This window comes from Solanum verrucosum, unplaced genomic scaffold, assembly GCF_900185275.1.
Source record: "Solanum verrucosum unplaced genomic scaffold, falcon-dt-bn FXZP01000284.1, whole genome shotgun sequence".
NCBI classification, from domain to species: domain Eukaryota; kingdom Viridiplantae; phylum Streptophyta; class Magnoliopsida; order Solanales; family Solanaceae; genus Solanum; species Solanum verrucosum.
In genome coordinates this window covers 1,585,365-1,602,208 of record NW_026019936.1, presented here as the reverse complement: position 1 = coordinate 1,602,208, position 16,844 = coordinate 1,585,365, and the positions used below count along the sequence as shown (strand labels likewise).

At 32.9% G+C, this 16,844-nt stretch overlaps 1 protein-coding gene across 1 annotated transcript; it reads right to left on the bottom strand.

Annotated features, from left to right (window-relative positions):
• Positions 1-4,216: 4,216 nt before the first annotated feature.
• On the bottom strand, positions 4,217-13,571 carry LOC125837812 (uncharacterized). The gene is made up of 14 exons (XM_049516885.1): positions 13,297-13,571; positions 12,488-12,561; positions 12,277-12,412; positions 11,744-11,832; positions 11,490-11,643; positions 11,201-11,394; positions 10,268-10,476; positions 10,090-10,188; positions 8,246-8,364; positions 6,599-6,700; positions 5,850-5,959; positions 5,644-5,731; positions 5,031-5,227; positions 4,217-4,608 (listed from the first exon to the last, which is right to left on the bottom strand). Exons 1-14 carry the CDS (start codon positions 13,417-13,419, stop codon positions 4,392-4,394), a joined length of 1,911 nt encoding a protein of 636 aa, XP_049372842.1. The 5' UTR covers positions 13,420-13,571; the 3' UTR covers positions 4,217-4,391.
• Positions 13,572-16,844: the final 3,273 nt, after the last annotated feature.

The window sequence follows — 16,844 nt, the reverse complement described above, 5'->3', positions numbered from 1 at the left end:
TATTATTTCCACATTAGAATATAAATCTTTTCTTTATATTCGATTAACATATTTGCGGTGAGAAAATCGCTAATTTGTTATGAATGTTCCGTTGGAATTTGACTTGTTCATAAATTTATTTTTATGAATTTCATAGAGAAAACAACGATCCTCGGCTATAATTGAATGTGAAATATTATCTATATAAAACTTTTTATGATAATATTTTATAATATAGATAATATTTGTCAATAGTCACGCGATCATTAACCACCATATCTGGAACCTTCATAGGGTTCGGTGATATGGACTTAATTTTTGGATCTTCAACCAAACATCTGAGTTTGAGTCATGAAAATGAAGAAGCGTTTATGTTAAATTAAGTCGCAAGTGGTGCAATGAAATAATAAAGTATATAAAAATGTATATTTAATTGATTAAACTTAAAGGGTCAATGATACTTTAATTTAAATTTTATTTAAATATAATATAAACCAAATGGAATTCCAGGTAGGAAATTTTGGAATATTTTATATTCAAGTCCTTTAGTATCCCATAACTACTTTTTTTGGATAGAATATTTGTACTTTATTGAAATAAAACTTTTTAAATCAACCACTCCACCCCCCTAAAAGTTGTGAGTTTGTCAACCTCCACATGCTATAAAGTTTGGATCTTACTCTTTTATCTCAATATTTTTTATCAACAAATTGACTATGTTAATGAGGATTGTGGTGAACTAATAAATACTTTTTCATCGTTAACAAGGACTATAAACTTTGCCTTAGTATCTAAATGGACACTTATATTTACATGACTATCTATTTTGGACCTCCAACTCTACAAAATTACAAATTTTCAACCATAAATTTGAATTTATATAAATTAATTCCTTGTTTTAAATGCCTTTAATCATTGATCGAGCTGATGTGATGTATATAAGACTGATTAATGTTGTGTGAAGGAAATACAACATAATATTAAAAAGGTTAATTAACTTTTAGGTATGGAGTATTTTTCGCATGTACACAATGTACGAGAATTAGCAAATCGATTGCACCATTTAAATTCGTGACTTATAAATTATACAAAAAATAATAATTTTATCCTTGCTCCAAAAGTAATAATCATGACATAATAGTACACTATGGAATAAGGTTCAATTAATGTGCATGTGTATATTTGTTACTACTTATTATTTTGCATGTTTGACAATGACTTAAGCAAAAAAGGATTATCACTTTGCAGTAAACTTTTTCTATATGAAAAGAAAATACACTTTTTTACTTCTAAAGATTCAAAATGGAAAAAAAAGCAAACTTTTTTTTTTTTACTTCTAGAGATTCAAAATAAAGCAAACACTTTTGCTTTTAGAAAGAAAAAAATAAATCATACTTTTGACCCTAATTTTATGATAGAACTTGTCAATCTAAATCCTAAAAGCAAATTTTGAGTCTTAGGATCCTAGACTTTTTTAGAAAGGAGAAAATTAAAGGATCAATAAATACAAGATAAATTGAAAATATAATAATAATAATAATAATAAATATATAAATAAATAAATATTTGAACATGTGATGAGATAAACACAATCTTTTTACGAGATTGCAAATTCGAGTTAAGAATAGAAAAATGATAGAATTATGCACCCCTTATGAATGAAACTTATACAATATGAAGTTGAATTATATATAGTCGAGCTCGTAGATTTCAGATACTAGATGATTTTTATAAAAGACAAAAAGTCTTGAACTTCCTAAAAGCAAAGAGAATATAGAATTAGCCAAAAAAAAAAGTTCATGAAAACCTATAAAATTATAGCTAATGATCATGATCTGCCTACTAATTTTGGTCTGCAGAGTGCATTATTTGCCTATGGTTTTTTTTATTTAAACATGATTTTCTAATCATTCATTCATGTGAAAACATTAATAATCATTAAAACATATATTTAATCTCCTTCCAATTTTCAGAATTCAAAACATACCTAAAACCATTTCTTTTGAAGAACTTTTATATGTCACTTTTATAATTCAGAAATATTAAGGGTTCAAAATTCCGCCTATCTCAGCTCGATCTACTCGTTGGCTCTGATTATGATCATTAGAAAATGAAAAATAACGAGTCTTACCCATTTTTCGGACCGACTTCGTGATTTTATGCTGAGATTCGCGCTCAAAAAGTGTAAATCTATCCCTTTCAATGGTCACTTTATTTCCAAAGCTAAAATCCGAAAACTCTAATCATACTCAAAATAAATATCTCTGATTAAGAATGAAAGAACATATCAATAATAAATACTCTACTACTTTCACTATCAAGACATATAAAAATAAAAAAAGCATTAACTCTAAAAAAATAAAAAAAATTATTATTGTATACCACAAATAACTGCCACGTGGACTCACCAGAAGGTTTGTCTAATCATCAAGGCATTTTTTGTGTTCTGCTTTCTGGCAGAAAATGATACACGACCTTCAATGCTTTGGGTCTCTAACATGTGTGCACGTGACATGCTTTCATTAGTCACGTGCACTTCACTACTATTTTTTCCGCTTTCGACTCGATGTTCAGTGTCGGTATTGAAAGTTTGATTAATATGGATTTGTGATACGTAAGGCTCATTTAAGGAGAAAAGTGCTCCCGAACAACATTTTTCCCCATATCTAGCGCTTCAACTTCCCCTCTAATTAAGAATGAAGAGAAGACGGATATAGAAGAGTGTTCACCCAAACTCTGTTGATAAAATATTACATTGTGTATACAATTATTTTTTAAAAACTTTAATGTATATATCTAAATTTTGATTCCCCTAAATATAAGATTAAAAATTGATTCAGTAGAGACACTATATTTTATTTTTCGAACCCTCTTAGTTCCGTCATTGATAAAACAGATGAAAGGAAAGAAATGATCACCAAGTGTTATGGTAAAAATTTGAGTCGTGTAAGAGCTCTTATTCTTAATACAGGACTTTCTGATATATTTTTGAATTCAATCAGATTATAATATAAGTATCGAATATCGAATAAAAAATAACTGAGTCATGAACTACTCCACCAGAAGTTGCAAAGATTCTTCATTGATTATTCCTTATTTTTATAGTAATTATTCTCAATAAAGCTTAGTTCAAAATATTTGGCTCGACTTTCCTAGTTATATTGCTTTTAACAAATTTGTCTTGTTTTACTTGTTTCATCTAATAATAATTTGGATTCCTATGACTTTGTTTCCATCACCAATTTAGCCTTTTTGTTTTGTTTTCTTTTTACTAAACAAAGATTAATTTAATTAAGTTCATTAACCGGCTTGGTGATTATATTTATGTTCCATTATTTTGCTACATTCTTATTAACTTTAGCTTATAAGAAATTTAAAAGAGACAATCACAAAGGTCAAAGGGTGAGCTTCTCTCCTCTTTTTTTTTCCACCCGAAGTTACGTATCTATTCTTGGACTTGACTAAATCTAAATTCACCCTTGACCTTACAACAACATATCTACTGAAATCCCACTAAATGGATTTGAAGAAAATAGGGTATACGCAAACATTACGAGTACCTCATGGGAATAGAAAGACTGTTTTAGAAGAACCCTAAAGTATTCCATACCAAAGGGATACATGCAAAACTAGTAAATTCTATGATTAATGATGAAACACTTTACTTTTGTACTCATTTATCCCTCAATCAACTAGATGAGCAAAACAATTAAAAAAAAAAAAAATTTAAAGGTTGTTGAGCTTCTTAGGCATTATTTAGTCTTATCTTGAAATTTTGATCTTGTGATTTATAATCTCACATCCAATATGGGGTAGACAATGTCATGATTTTGATATATAACCAAACTCAGAATAAATGTAATCTCAAATTATAAATCCAACCCCTAAGGGCTCATTTGGTATGTAGGATGGGATAGACAAGAATATTTCATGAGATTAGTTATCCCATTATTTTAGTACATTCCCTGTGATTGTTATCCCTTATCCCACCAACCAAACGTAGGACAGAATGATCACACATTTTATATCATGTATTGCTATCTCATCCCACATACCAAACGAGAGTTAGAGGTCAATGAAATGAAAATGAGAAAGGAAGAGATGAACTTAAAGCAAAATCTGCAAGATATGACAGCATAATAAGCTCCATCAAGTGCAATGTATTTCAGTAGAGCAAAACCCCATTCACCAGAATCAAAAGTATTGATCATCAACATTTTGCAAATTATGCACAGTATTAGCTATTGAAGCAGCTATAATGCTCGTACGATTACTGAACAATTTTACAACAGGAATTTGACATAAGGTTCGTTGAAACACGAACAATGAACAATTTTACAACGGTAAAGATGTATTGCAGCAAAAACAGATGCCAGTTTATAATTTACCCAGAATATGTTGCACACGGGGTGTCAAACAGGTGAAAGAAAAGCAGTATAAGAACCACCATTGTACTTCAACCCCTTTAAGAAACCTGAATTTATCTGGGAACAAAATTTGGTATTCTGGATACCGAAACAAAGGTTATCCTTGTCCAAGGCTTCAGTTGCTGAAACTTCAGGATCAGAATATTTCCCAGTAATGCCGAGACTAGCATTCAAGTTAACTGAGGCTGGCTCACTGATGAAACTGCAAAGACATAAAATTTAGAGGTAAAAAAGGGAAATCCATAAGTAAACAAATAGAATAGAATATAAATACTAAAATGAAACCACATTAGTATGATAGATTAAAACTTCTGAACAGAATATAGATACAAAAAGTAGATGGCTTAATCATTTGGACACTACAGTAAACTCATTTCCAAACTAGTTTTTTTCATAATACTGCAGGATTTCTCCCGATTGGATTTTGACATTGAAAATTTAAAGCTTTAATGTTCTGTGAGAGGATTTTTTGTAACCAAAATATCACTTCCTGAATGTCCATCAGCAACACCAAGGGACATCCCCTTCCAACCACTAAAAGATGCTTTAATACACTACATGCAAAACTATGTTCTTGTGAAAATGAAAGATAATTCAGGTAAATAATGTTTTTAGACAGTATACCTAGCCTCAAAACTTGTGCTGTTAGAGCTGAAAGCATCACATATAGCAGAGGTTACCCATGGGGCAAGGTATCGACCCTTAATTTCAACACTATAGCACATCCCAGAAGATGGTTGTTGATTAGGCACACAAGTCACATTTGACTCCATTCCTTGAAAAGCTGCCTGATCAATTCTCCTGACCTCCTTGCATCTGACCTGCAAAAATTTGCATTCCGGTTAACACACTTGTAAAACTAAACCAGCTTAAGACATAATATTTTGAGAGATTATACAAGATAAGACATTTATAATGCAATAACGAGATCAAGACTAACATATTGAGAAATATCTTTTTAATGTAATAAGTAATAATCATTTCCATTGAAGGGCAAACAAGAAACAGTGTTATATTGAGTCTACACATAAGGACTTTATCACAATAAGGCAAAAGGACAATTGCAAATGTATACCCAATTAAATCCACATACATATTGTCTTACTAATCATACTGTAACCATCTTAAAATCATGTATGATCTTATCTCCATATAAACGACCCTAAAGTATGGCCCAAGCCAACCTATCAGACAAGATAAATGAAGATACAAGATTATGCAAAAGTCTTAAACAAACCTCAGGAGCAGTGAGTGCAGCATTCTCAAATGGGATAGGTGAATACAACTCAGGGACATCCACACCAGTTAGAGAAGTTAAGAAATATCTGAAAATTTTGAAAAATGCTATTTAGTGTAGTGAAAGATCATAAGCAACTATCAAAACTGTGGCATCATATGATAGAATGAAGTCGACTAAACATCCGTCATCAATTACGAGTTTACCGATAGTTCAACAGAAAGTCATATAAAGAATGAACATTCTTATTTCCAGTGAATGCCAGCAAGGAATCTGGCCTATTATCCACATCGGACATAGCACTCCGACGCCTAGTCTGCATAAAACATTATATTCGCCAGTTAGAAAATATAATATTATAAACCAATATACAAATGAAGGTCCTTATTACAGCTTAAGTTTTTAAATCAGGTTATTCACGCACTTCAACATATTAAGCAAGCAAAGGTCCTTAGTTTGGCCTCACCATCACCTACTAGTGAAATATTTCCATGTGCTAGGCCCAAGAAAAAAAATCACAAAATTATGTGGGGTGGGTAATACTGTGAACAAAATAAGTAAATAAAAGTATCTCGTCTATGATAGTTAAGCTTTTAAAGGAAGCAGTTAACATACTTCAACAATATCAGAAAATCAAGGTAAAAGGGGAGACTAAATAATCAACCACTGGATACACCATGAGAGTTATTCTAGCAAGCAGTAGAGTTATCTTGAAGCACAATTCATCACTATAATTATTCCAAGATTTCCACATCGAGAAAGTTAAGTTCATCAAGGCAAAGGAAAATAAGACATTACAAGAGATACTCAAAGCATTGGACAATTCTCCCTTTCCTAAAACTTGGAATGAACGAGTCAGTCCAAGAATCTGACATCAATAATACCAAAGCTTTGCAGGCAAATTTCATTGCTGGATTTATTTATCCAGGTGAGTATCAACAACCTAACATTTTACCTGGCCCAGATTTTGTTTCTCAATCTCTGAAAGCTCAACCAGTTCTTCTGTATTAAGCTCCTCCAACTTCGAGTGGCAAAGCGGCATAGAATAAGAAACATCCTACCATCCACAAAAGATTTCATTACATAATTAGCTTAACAAATTATGTATCAAATAAAAACACATTCAGAGTCAGAAGATAGGAAATGTGTTTTTCCCTTTATTTTATTGTGAAAGCATGACGATGATGTTCCAGCACAGACCACAGTATATCAGTACAGTATTACAACAACATACCCACTGTAATCCCACACCGTGGGGTCTGGGGAGGGTAGGGTGCACACAAACCTTACCCCTATCTTGGGGTAGATAGGCTGTTTCCAATAGTCTAGTATTACAAGTGCCTAAAATTGGTGCTGAATCTTAATGAGCTAGAAAGAACTGATGAGTGGAGTGAATACAAGAAACAGATGGACTGTTTGGCTTTCCACAACCATTGAGTTGAACAAATAAAGTTGGGGAAAATTGTTTGAAATTGAAGTTGGAAAAATGATTATTCGAAATTAAAGTTAGAAAATAGTTTGTAGAAGTCAAACTTGTGTTTGGATAGTTGAATGTTTTTTTCCTTTTAAGCTTCACAACTAGTGAGGAATAGTCTCAAACTGAGAAGCCAGTTGCTTGCTGCATAGGAAGGATAATGACCAAATTCATCATCACAACAGAATAACAGATAGAGGTTACATGATGCACTTTCTAGTCTCACTCAATTAGTGATGCTAAAGTGCTGAATATACATACATATTTGACACACTTTCAACATATAGAGGTAACATGATGCAAACTTATACACCATGCATTTGCTTCTCACTTAAAGCCCTGAGACTCTATTGTCCTTTATTACATTTCCTTTGGGCTCCTATTCTTTATAGACATATATAGAACTTCTCACTGGAGCACGTACAAAATTTCTAAATCGGTGTGATGTTATTCCTCTGGAAATTTAAGATGTTATTCAAATGCAAACTAGCATTGCTTGCATATCACTGCATCATTATAAAATTCTAGTTATCGGGAACTTAAATTGCAGAGGTTAAGACCTAATGAATAAATGACACTTTAATGACATTAGAACATGCCCAAGCTGCTCCAAGAGCAACTTTTATAATCATAAATAAAAGAATTGTATAAGATTGCATCAAGTTTGCAGATCACCATTCCCATTGTTGAAAGGTGTGAGTGTGACCATCTCATCTAAAAGCTCAAGTGGTTGGAGACAAAAGCTTAAGTGGTTGGAGAGAACAAACTTTTTATTTACTTAATTATATTCTCAACACACCCCTCATGTACAAATGTGATTCTTTTTTGTGGTCCAAACATGTGGAAATTCTTTTCAGCAATTGAAAGACAGTGAGACTCGGTCCAAAGACTTCTTCCTGCTCCAGTACCATGTTAAAGTGTGTAACCATCTCATCTAAAAGCTTAAGTTGTTAGAGAGCAATTTTTTTATTCACTACATTATTTTCTCAATACCCATATTCAATACAACAACACTGTAAAAATTGACACCAAATAGGCCACAAACGAGCAGGATGATACATGATAATGCTTGAAGAATTCCTTGAAGAAATAAGCAAAATAAGAAGTGTCATATATTCAGCATCTTACATGTTCTTTGAGTAATGACCTCAAACCCCGGGTTGACTGAGATATATATGCATTACAAACATGTTTGTTCTCCTCTGAATAAGAACTGGTGAACATGATCACAAACTGAGCAGTGCAAACTGCAAAGTTTAGAACAGAGAGAACATGAATACATAAAATTCAGATCAATGTAATGTGACAGAAAAAAGGTACTCCCCACATTTCAGCTTATATCGGTGTTAAACTATGCAAATAATTTAGTAAAGAAAAAAATACGAAAAGTACCCTTAGAACTTGTTGCCTTAAACATACCATGACATTTCAATGGCTACGAGAACATGCTATTCAGAGCAAAATGAGAAGTTTAAAGTTTTCCAAATATATAAATGAGTCATTCTTTGTCAAACAAACTAATAAGGAAAAAGTATCATATAAAATGGAACAAGGTGAAAAACCCTTGAGCTATCATGAAGTTGTATCCACAAACAAATGCATCTTTGTTCAGTTTTACAAAGTAATTACAGTAGAGGATTAAAATAGGATGGTTTACTCATTTATGCTAGATTATGCATCACCTCATCAAAGGAAATCCAATCTAATTCAAGAGTTGCCTTCGTGGGATTTTTGGGAACAAAGTAGGGTAGTCGGGGAAAATAAATAGAATCATTGGAGTGGACTGTCATTAATGCCACCATTCAGGAGTTCTTCAAAGGACATAGCCAATACAAACTTTAGTATGTGTTCTAAAATTGACTAAGAATAGAGCTCTTAAAGGCAAGTTATGTACAAGCCAAGAAAGTTAACTAACATCACAAGTACCAACAACAACAACAACATACCCAGTGTAATCCCACTATGTGGGGTCTGGGGAGGGTAGAGTGTACGCAGACCTTGCCACTACCTCGTGGAGGTAGAGAGGCTGTTTCCGAAAGACCCTCAGCTCAAGTACACCAAAACCAAGTTAAAGGCGAGGAAAACAGTGCATAAAACATACCATCCAATAAGAAAGATAGTAAATAATCAACAGAGGAGACGGTAGCCTCAAAAGAACAATAAGAGAAGTGAAACGCCGTAAACAACAAAAGGCTATAGGTACCACAGACAAGAACTGCAAGTGAAAGGCTACGACCACTACACACGCTAGCAACCCATACCCTCGCGAGAAAGGACAGCACGCTAGCCCTACTAACCTTCAACCTTAATACGCGACCTCCACTCCTTCCTATCTAGAGTCATGTCTTCGGTAATGTGAAGCTGAGCCAAGTCCTGTCTAATCACCTCTCCCCAATACTTCTTAGGCCTACCTCTACCCCTCCGCGTACCCTCTACGACCAGCCCCTCACACCTCCTCACTGGGGCGTCTTCGCACCGTCTCTTCACATGTCCAAACCATCTCAGTCTCGCTTCCCTCAGCTTGTCCACCACAGATGCCACTCCCACCTTCTCCCGGAAAACCAATAAAGTTAAATAACAGTTATTAACACGTAAAATGGAAAATGCACATGAAGAAAAAGGACAGAAGAGTAGGTAGTAGAAACATTGCTTCCCTCTGAAGTAAAATCTGCTGGAATCACTTTGAATAGTTTCTCTGTCTTTACAAGCAACAGGGGCGGCTCTATTAAGGCCTGTGGGGGTGCCACTTACAAAGCTATATTTATGGTTTTACAAAGGACAATAGTGGAAAGTATGGTTTAAATTATGACCTTGAATGTTTTTCTTAATAATTGTGCATTGCCTCACAAATCAGTTAATATGGAATAGAGGGAGTATTTCATAAGTGTGAAGTCACATGAAATGTGAAGAAAATAAGAACTGCATGTCAGTTATAATGAAACATTGAAGGTGGTTATTAAAATGATTATTACCATAGAAGATGCTGCAAACATTCTTCCGAAGCATGTAATATAAACTTCGAAATGAATCCTGCCATGCTAGCTGCCTTTCACTTAAAAAGTCCAGTTGCCCTAGAATTAAAAGACAGATTACACGGTCAGGAGCGAAGACATTAAACAAAGGTAGGACAACAGAAGAATCCAGTAATACCTCCCGCTGAAACAGACAAGGTTAAAGCTGATATAACTGAAGGCGGTAGAGGAGACTGAGGATACATCCAGGAATGCAATGACATTGGATTAGTCGCTTGGGAAACAGAAGTCACTTCAGATAAACAGGTCATCTTTAGTTTCGTGAAACAATTAACTGAGGACCTCGCCACCACATTGTTGGCGCCACAATTGATCAACCTATGAAACCTAAAGGATCATACAAGACTTAATTAACCTTCACAAAACAACATCGAGGCACACAATCCAAAGTAAGAAGAGAAGAAAAGTACTGCATAACAATTAACAAGTATAGATAATACGCAGAAGAAAAAATAAAGGTAACTCAGATGTTAGTCTTTGATACTGTTACATAAGAAACATACAAAAATGTGTCAATATTGCATATGAGTCTAACAAAAAACACACCTTGGACAAGGGCCCAAAACATGTCAGCCACATTCAGAATTCTTTTCAGTACTTTTATAAATGGACACATTTAGACAAGCAGCAACACTAGCCTTTTTATGTTGGAGCACATTTCATGGCATGGTCAAACGATATGTACATCTCTCACTTCTTATTTGGTTATTCCAGACATGGTTTAGTTTAATTACATGCCATCAAATTTTACTGAAGTGTGTGATACGAGTCAACTACAAACTCTCGTGAAAAAAGTTGTATATATCAGACACTTCATTATAAACTAAGACCAACATCATAAACAAGCTCTGTCACTCCAGGTCCAGATAGTGTGAGTATTTAACTATCTTGTGTTATTTGGTGGTAAATAAACTTCCTGGGATGCACAGTTTCTTTTTACGAGTTAACACAAAGAAATGCACATGAACAGTTTTTCCAACAATTAAATGAAGGCATGAATCGATATCAAAATGGCTCATTAAATAACAAAATAAATTAACTCATTACTCACCAATTGATGGAAGATGAGGATACAACCCGTATGTTAGTTTTCATCGTCAAATCCAATGGGGTCATCTTGCATGGGACATGGAATTCTGAGCAGAAATTTTTTGACCTAATACCACCATCAGTTTCAGAGGATTCAACAATTTTAGCAGCAGCACCTAGATGCTCATGAGTTGCCAGTCCTCTTAAGGCTTTATCCTACCAATAAAAGATAAAAGGTTAATTCTTAGCTTTATCAAAATTCAAAGTATACAGAAAGATCGAAGAGGATAAATGCAGGCAATAGTAATTACCATATCAACAGTAGACAAGCCATGTACATCTACACTACCCAGTGACAGCTCAGTGACACTGCGGAAAGTATTCTCACTGCACCTTTCGCTTGTGCTACAAGTTTCGGTAGCATGATCTTTTCCAGTTACAGTTGAAGCAAGAGAGAATTTTGGGCTTTTGATGACAATATACAAAAAAAATCATTAAATCAGCAGCAAGAAGATAGAATAGCCATTACATTCTACAAAGATTGAATACAATTCTGTGTATTTACCATTTTGATCGCTGTTGATTCTTAGCAGGGAAAGCTGAAGGAACAGAACAATTTTTAGTATTACCACTATTCTCTGCTTGAACATTTTCCTGCCAGCAAGAAAAATAAAAATACGTGAAACTTATGTAGATATATAATGAGTTCTTAGTGGAGGAAACACGCAAAAGAACTACTCCCTTTATTCAAGTTTATGTGACGCTTTTTCTTTATTAGTCAATTCCGAAAAAAATGACATATTTCTATATTTGGAAACAACTAACTTTATACTTCCCAATTACTGTTAACGAGAAGTTTTTACAGTAATGCAAATGTATGTCATGTTTAAGATCACAAGTTTCAAAAGTTTTGCTGCACAAATGTTATGGAATGTTTAAGACCATGGGTTTCAAAAGTCTTTATTTCTTTTTTGAACTTTGTACCAAAACCAACTATGTCATATAAATTGGAACGGAATGAGTATCAGCTATAGCATTTGGTGAATTACATAGATTCCCCAAAAATATACACTTTGACAAAGAGTGAAGTAAACCGACCTTGCCATTTTCTTTTCTTGAAACCAACTTAAGCCTGATGCTACTTTTTCTGGCAGGAAATAGCTCGTCCACACGAGTATCAACATATCTTGGGTTTTTTGATACATCACATCTCTTGGGCCCTGGGAAAAGACCACTGCTTTCAAACAAGTGGATGAACTTCATGAGTTGCACTCAAACAAATAATAAGACATCTGGGAACAAAAATTACCTCATTGGGCCACCATTTGAGACTATTGATTCATCCACAAGCTCCACAATATTCTTTTTCTTCAATTGTTCTCCCTATCATATTCATTATTGTCAAAGACAAAGATGTTCATAGTGAGAGATTAGGTCTAATTAAAAAAATTTGACAAAGATATTTTTATTGCCAAATTTTATCTTGAAAATTAACAAACATATTTAATTTCAATTGCTTTGTAAAGTTCTCTTCCAAACTAAAAAGTAAAAAAGAAATTTATGTGTCTTAGGTAGTTACATAGTCTTTATCATTCTTTCAATTGCTTAAACAGACTTCCCCAGGGAATTCTACTCATACAAATAAACCACTAAAGCAAAATGTACAATAGATGGACAATTTAACTTCCTACAATCATTCATATTCACTTCCAAGAATCCAAGTCAAGTCACTAAAACACTTCTCTTACCACATTATTATGCTAGTATGAGCATATGATAAGGGCACCCTTAGAGCAACAATAGAGTTGTCTCCATGAGACCTATATAGATCACAGGTTCGAACCGTGGGAAGACGTCACTACTACTTGCATTAGGCTAGATTGTCTACCTCACACCTATTGGGTTGCAGCCTTTCGACATACCCTGCGTGAAAACATGTGATGCTTTGTGCACAAGGCTACCTTTTTTTAGTTATGTTATTATGCAAAAAGACCTGATTACAAATGCTCTCTCCACCCAGAAAGCAATGACATTATACCTCACACCCATAAAAAAAGATCTACTTTCATTTAAAAAACTGAAAATTTAAAGTTAAATCACGGAAAAAAAGATACTCACCCGCAACTCCGATGGAGTTTTTCGTTTCAATGTGGTGGTAGTGACCTTAGAACTACCACCACCACCAAAATTTAGTGCATTTGATTGATGTACCATACCCGCAGCAGCAACCTTCGCAGCCATCTTCTTCCACTTCAACTTTGCAAATACAACCAAAAAAAATTGTTCAAAAACCTAGAAACCTAAATGTTCGAATCATCTATTGCCCTCGATAGTATTAAGGGTGAATCGACGGCACCAGTAGAGGCTGAGACACGGCGGAGTGATATCTCCGGTGGGGGTTTTGGGGGGAGAGGAATGGTGAAGAGGGAAAATGAAAATGGAAAGAAGGGATTTGGGGGATTTGAAGATTTTCAATTTCCCTCGCAACTGTTACGGGCTGACGGGTAGCGGGTCGGGTATGAACCAATAACTTCAGGATTATATTTTTAATTATTTTTTTAATGGGTTAATAACTTGAGTGGATCCCTTTTAAAAAATAATTACTTATTTTAAATCTACTCTTTAATTATTACCATTTATAGCAATATATAACAATACAATGTATTTTATTAAATTGTGTTTCTCTCGCTCTTTTTTTCTCTTTCTCGCACTCTTTCTTCCTTTCTTTCTCTCTACAAACTTTTTTATGAGCTCTTTTTCGATCTCTCCAATCCTTGGCTGATCAAAGTATTATACAATTAAATTTGCATTAAAAATGTATTATACAAAATTAAAATTGAATTAGAAGAGAGAATTAAGAATGAATGAAAAGTGTAAGTAACGAAAGACAAGACAATAATCTATAGATTGAATTAAACTTGTATTATTCATGAATAAAACAAGTATTTTATGTGTCTTGTAAATTATTTTTGGTTTGTGTCACTAAGAACATGAGTGATGTTTGCAATATGTATTATAAATGTATTATAAGTGTGTCACCTAAATTATTTTAGTTGATATCATTAAAAGGGGAGTGAAATTCGCAATATGTATTTTAAATGTATTGTTCATGATTTTAATACAATTTTAATACAATTATGAAACATATCTAATACAAACGAAAGAGCAGTCAATGATTCGTAGACTAAATAAAACTTGTATCAATAATTAATTAGACAAGTAATTTAATCGTAAGAAATGAAGAAACATAATAAACTGCCAAATGAATTAAACTTGAATTAAAAAGTATTACACACATATTAAAGTTGAATTAAATATGAATGGAAACTAATCACAAATTCATAAAATTCAAATAATGAATTCAAAATTTGAAGCTTTATAATAACCATCAATGGTGAACTTTTGCTGTTTTAATTTTAGATATTTGAAATTTCTGCTTGAAAACTTAATTCTGTACAAATTTTCGGTTTTTTTGTTCCTTTTATCTCATATTTTTTGGTGAAAATTGCAAATTATGGGTAAAAACTGATTAGAGGAGTTTTTTAGATGAAAATTTGAAAAAAGAAGAAGAATAAAAATAAGAAAAAGAGGAGGAAGATATAGAATGACACAAAAAGAGACGAAGAAGAAAAATAAAAAGAAGCAGAGGAAGAAGAGAAAAAAAAGGGCAGAGAAAGAGGCAAAGCGAATATAGATTGTACAATTTTTTAATTTCAAAAAATTATTATATTTAGTTAGAAAAATTATATTGCTATAGATGGTAAATATTTTTTTAATATAGCATATTTATGTGATTTACCCTTTTTTAATAGTGATAATGGAACCCAAATGGGTTGTAAATTTGTAATGCACGGATGAAATTATTTCATTCTTAATCCAAAGTTTTAGGTTCGATATTTGACTTGAACGACCCTGTAATTCATTCTTTGAATATAGTTGAAGCTTCCAATGTGAACTCCAGACTTCGAATAACAAATCAAATAAATTTAAAATTCTTATAACTTTTCTTTTTTAAAAAGGCTTGTCTCTAAACATTTTACTTGAATTAAAATTATATTACAATTTTATCAAAACTTGTAAAAATAAGGGAAAAAAGACAAATATATCCCAAACTATATGCAGATACCCTCTGCTATATTTTTGGGACATTGGTGTCCCTGCCATAAAAAAACTAGAGCATATATACCCTTTATAATAACAGACATACACGTGTCACAATCCTATCCATCGATTAGATATTTATTAAATATTAGATGGACGGACAAGATTATGTCACGTGTCCCTATATAGTCTTCCATTAGAGTGAAGGGCATATGTGCTATAGTTTTGGACGGTAAGGGCACTAATGTCCCACAAGTATGACGGAGGGTATTTGTATATCATTTACGATAGTTCGGGATATATTTGTCCTTTTTCCCTAAAAATAAATATTTTTTATACATTGTATTATATTACATATTAACATATTGTATGCATTACTTCGTATAAGTAAAATATAATAAAAAGTCTTAATTTGTATATTTAGGGCCCGTTTGGCCATGCGATATGGTATCATAATATGGTATCATGATATGGAATCATGAGATGAAATTGAAGGTTTGTTTGGACATACGATATGAAATTTTTGTGTTGTATATTTTCTCATATACATAAAAATTCCATAAGTTGTAAAACTATTAAAATAGCCCAAATTGTTTATTCAATCTTATCAAATAAATAAAAAATTATAAAATCGCATAATAAATTGCAAAGTTATTTGTTCTCCACTTAAGTAATTGTTTCATCTAACTTTAATTTAATAAAAAAAAATTGAATATAAGTTGTAGTATACTAGTCTTTAATATAATCCTCCCACATAGTACGGACAATTTCCTCACGTTGAACTTGCATTTCTCGATATGTGACCGAGAAGACGAACCAACATTGTTACTTTGAGCCATTTGTTGGTCAATATCCTCCACAACTATATCTTTATGTTCATAAACCATGAATATTTCATCACTAATTTGGTACTTTCGCAAATAATTATGTAACACTACACAAGCTATGACAACTTTCACTTGTGTATCAATATCATAATGGTTCATGCCTTGCTTCAGTATTCTAAATCTATTTTTTCAAGCTCAAAAAAATCCGTTCAATCACATTGCGCAGAGATGAATGCCTATAATTAAATAGTTATTTGGTATTCTGAGGCTCTCTTTCACTTCCTCGGTAATCTTGCAAATGATAGCGTAGTCCTTTGTATGGAACTAAAAATCTTTTTGTATTTCGGAAACCAACATCAACAACATAATATTTATCTAGCAAAAAACATTTTATAAAGAATTACTAAAAGCATATGTGACATAAATGAGACAGCTTTGTGTAAATAAATAATATTTATTCTAAGGATGTAATTTAAAGTTACCATGTGGCGGAAATGGAAATTGTGACGTTGGTTCAACAAGTGCATTCTCAAGTACTTTACTATCATGTGCAGTACCTTCCCAACAAACAACAACAAACGTAAATCGCATATCAAAATCACAAGCACATAAGACATTTTGTGATGTTCTTAATTTGCGATTACGATATGTTTGTTGCACCGCTTTGGGAACCTCTCCTTCTATATATGTTCCATCAATCGCACCAACACAATCCTACCAAATAAAAAATACATCAAT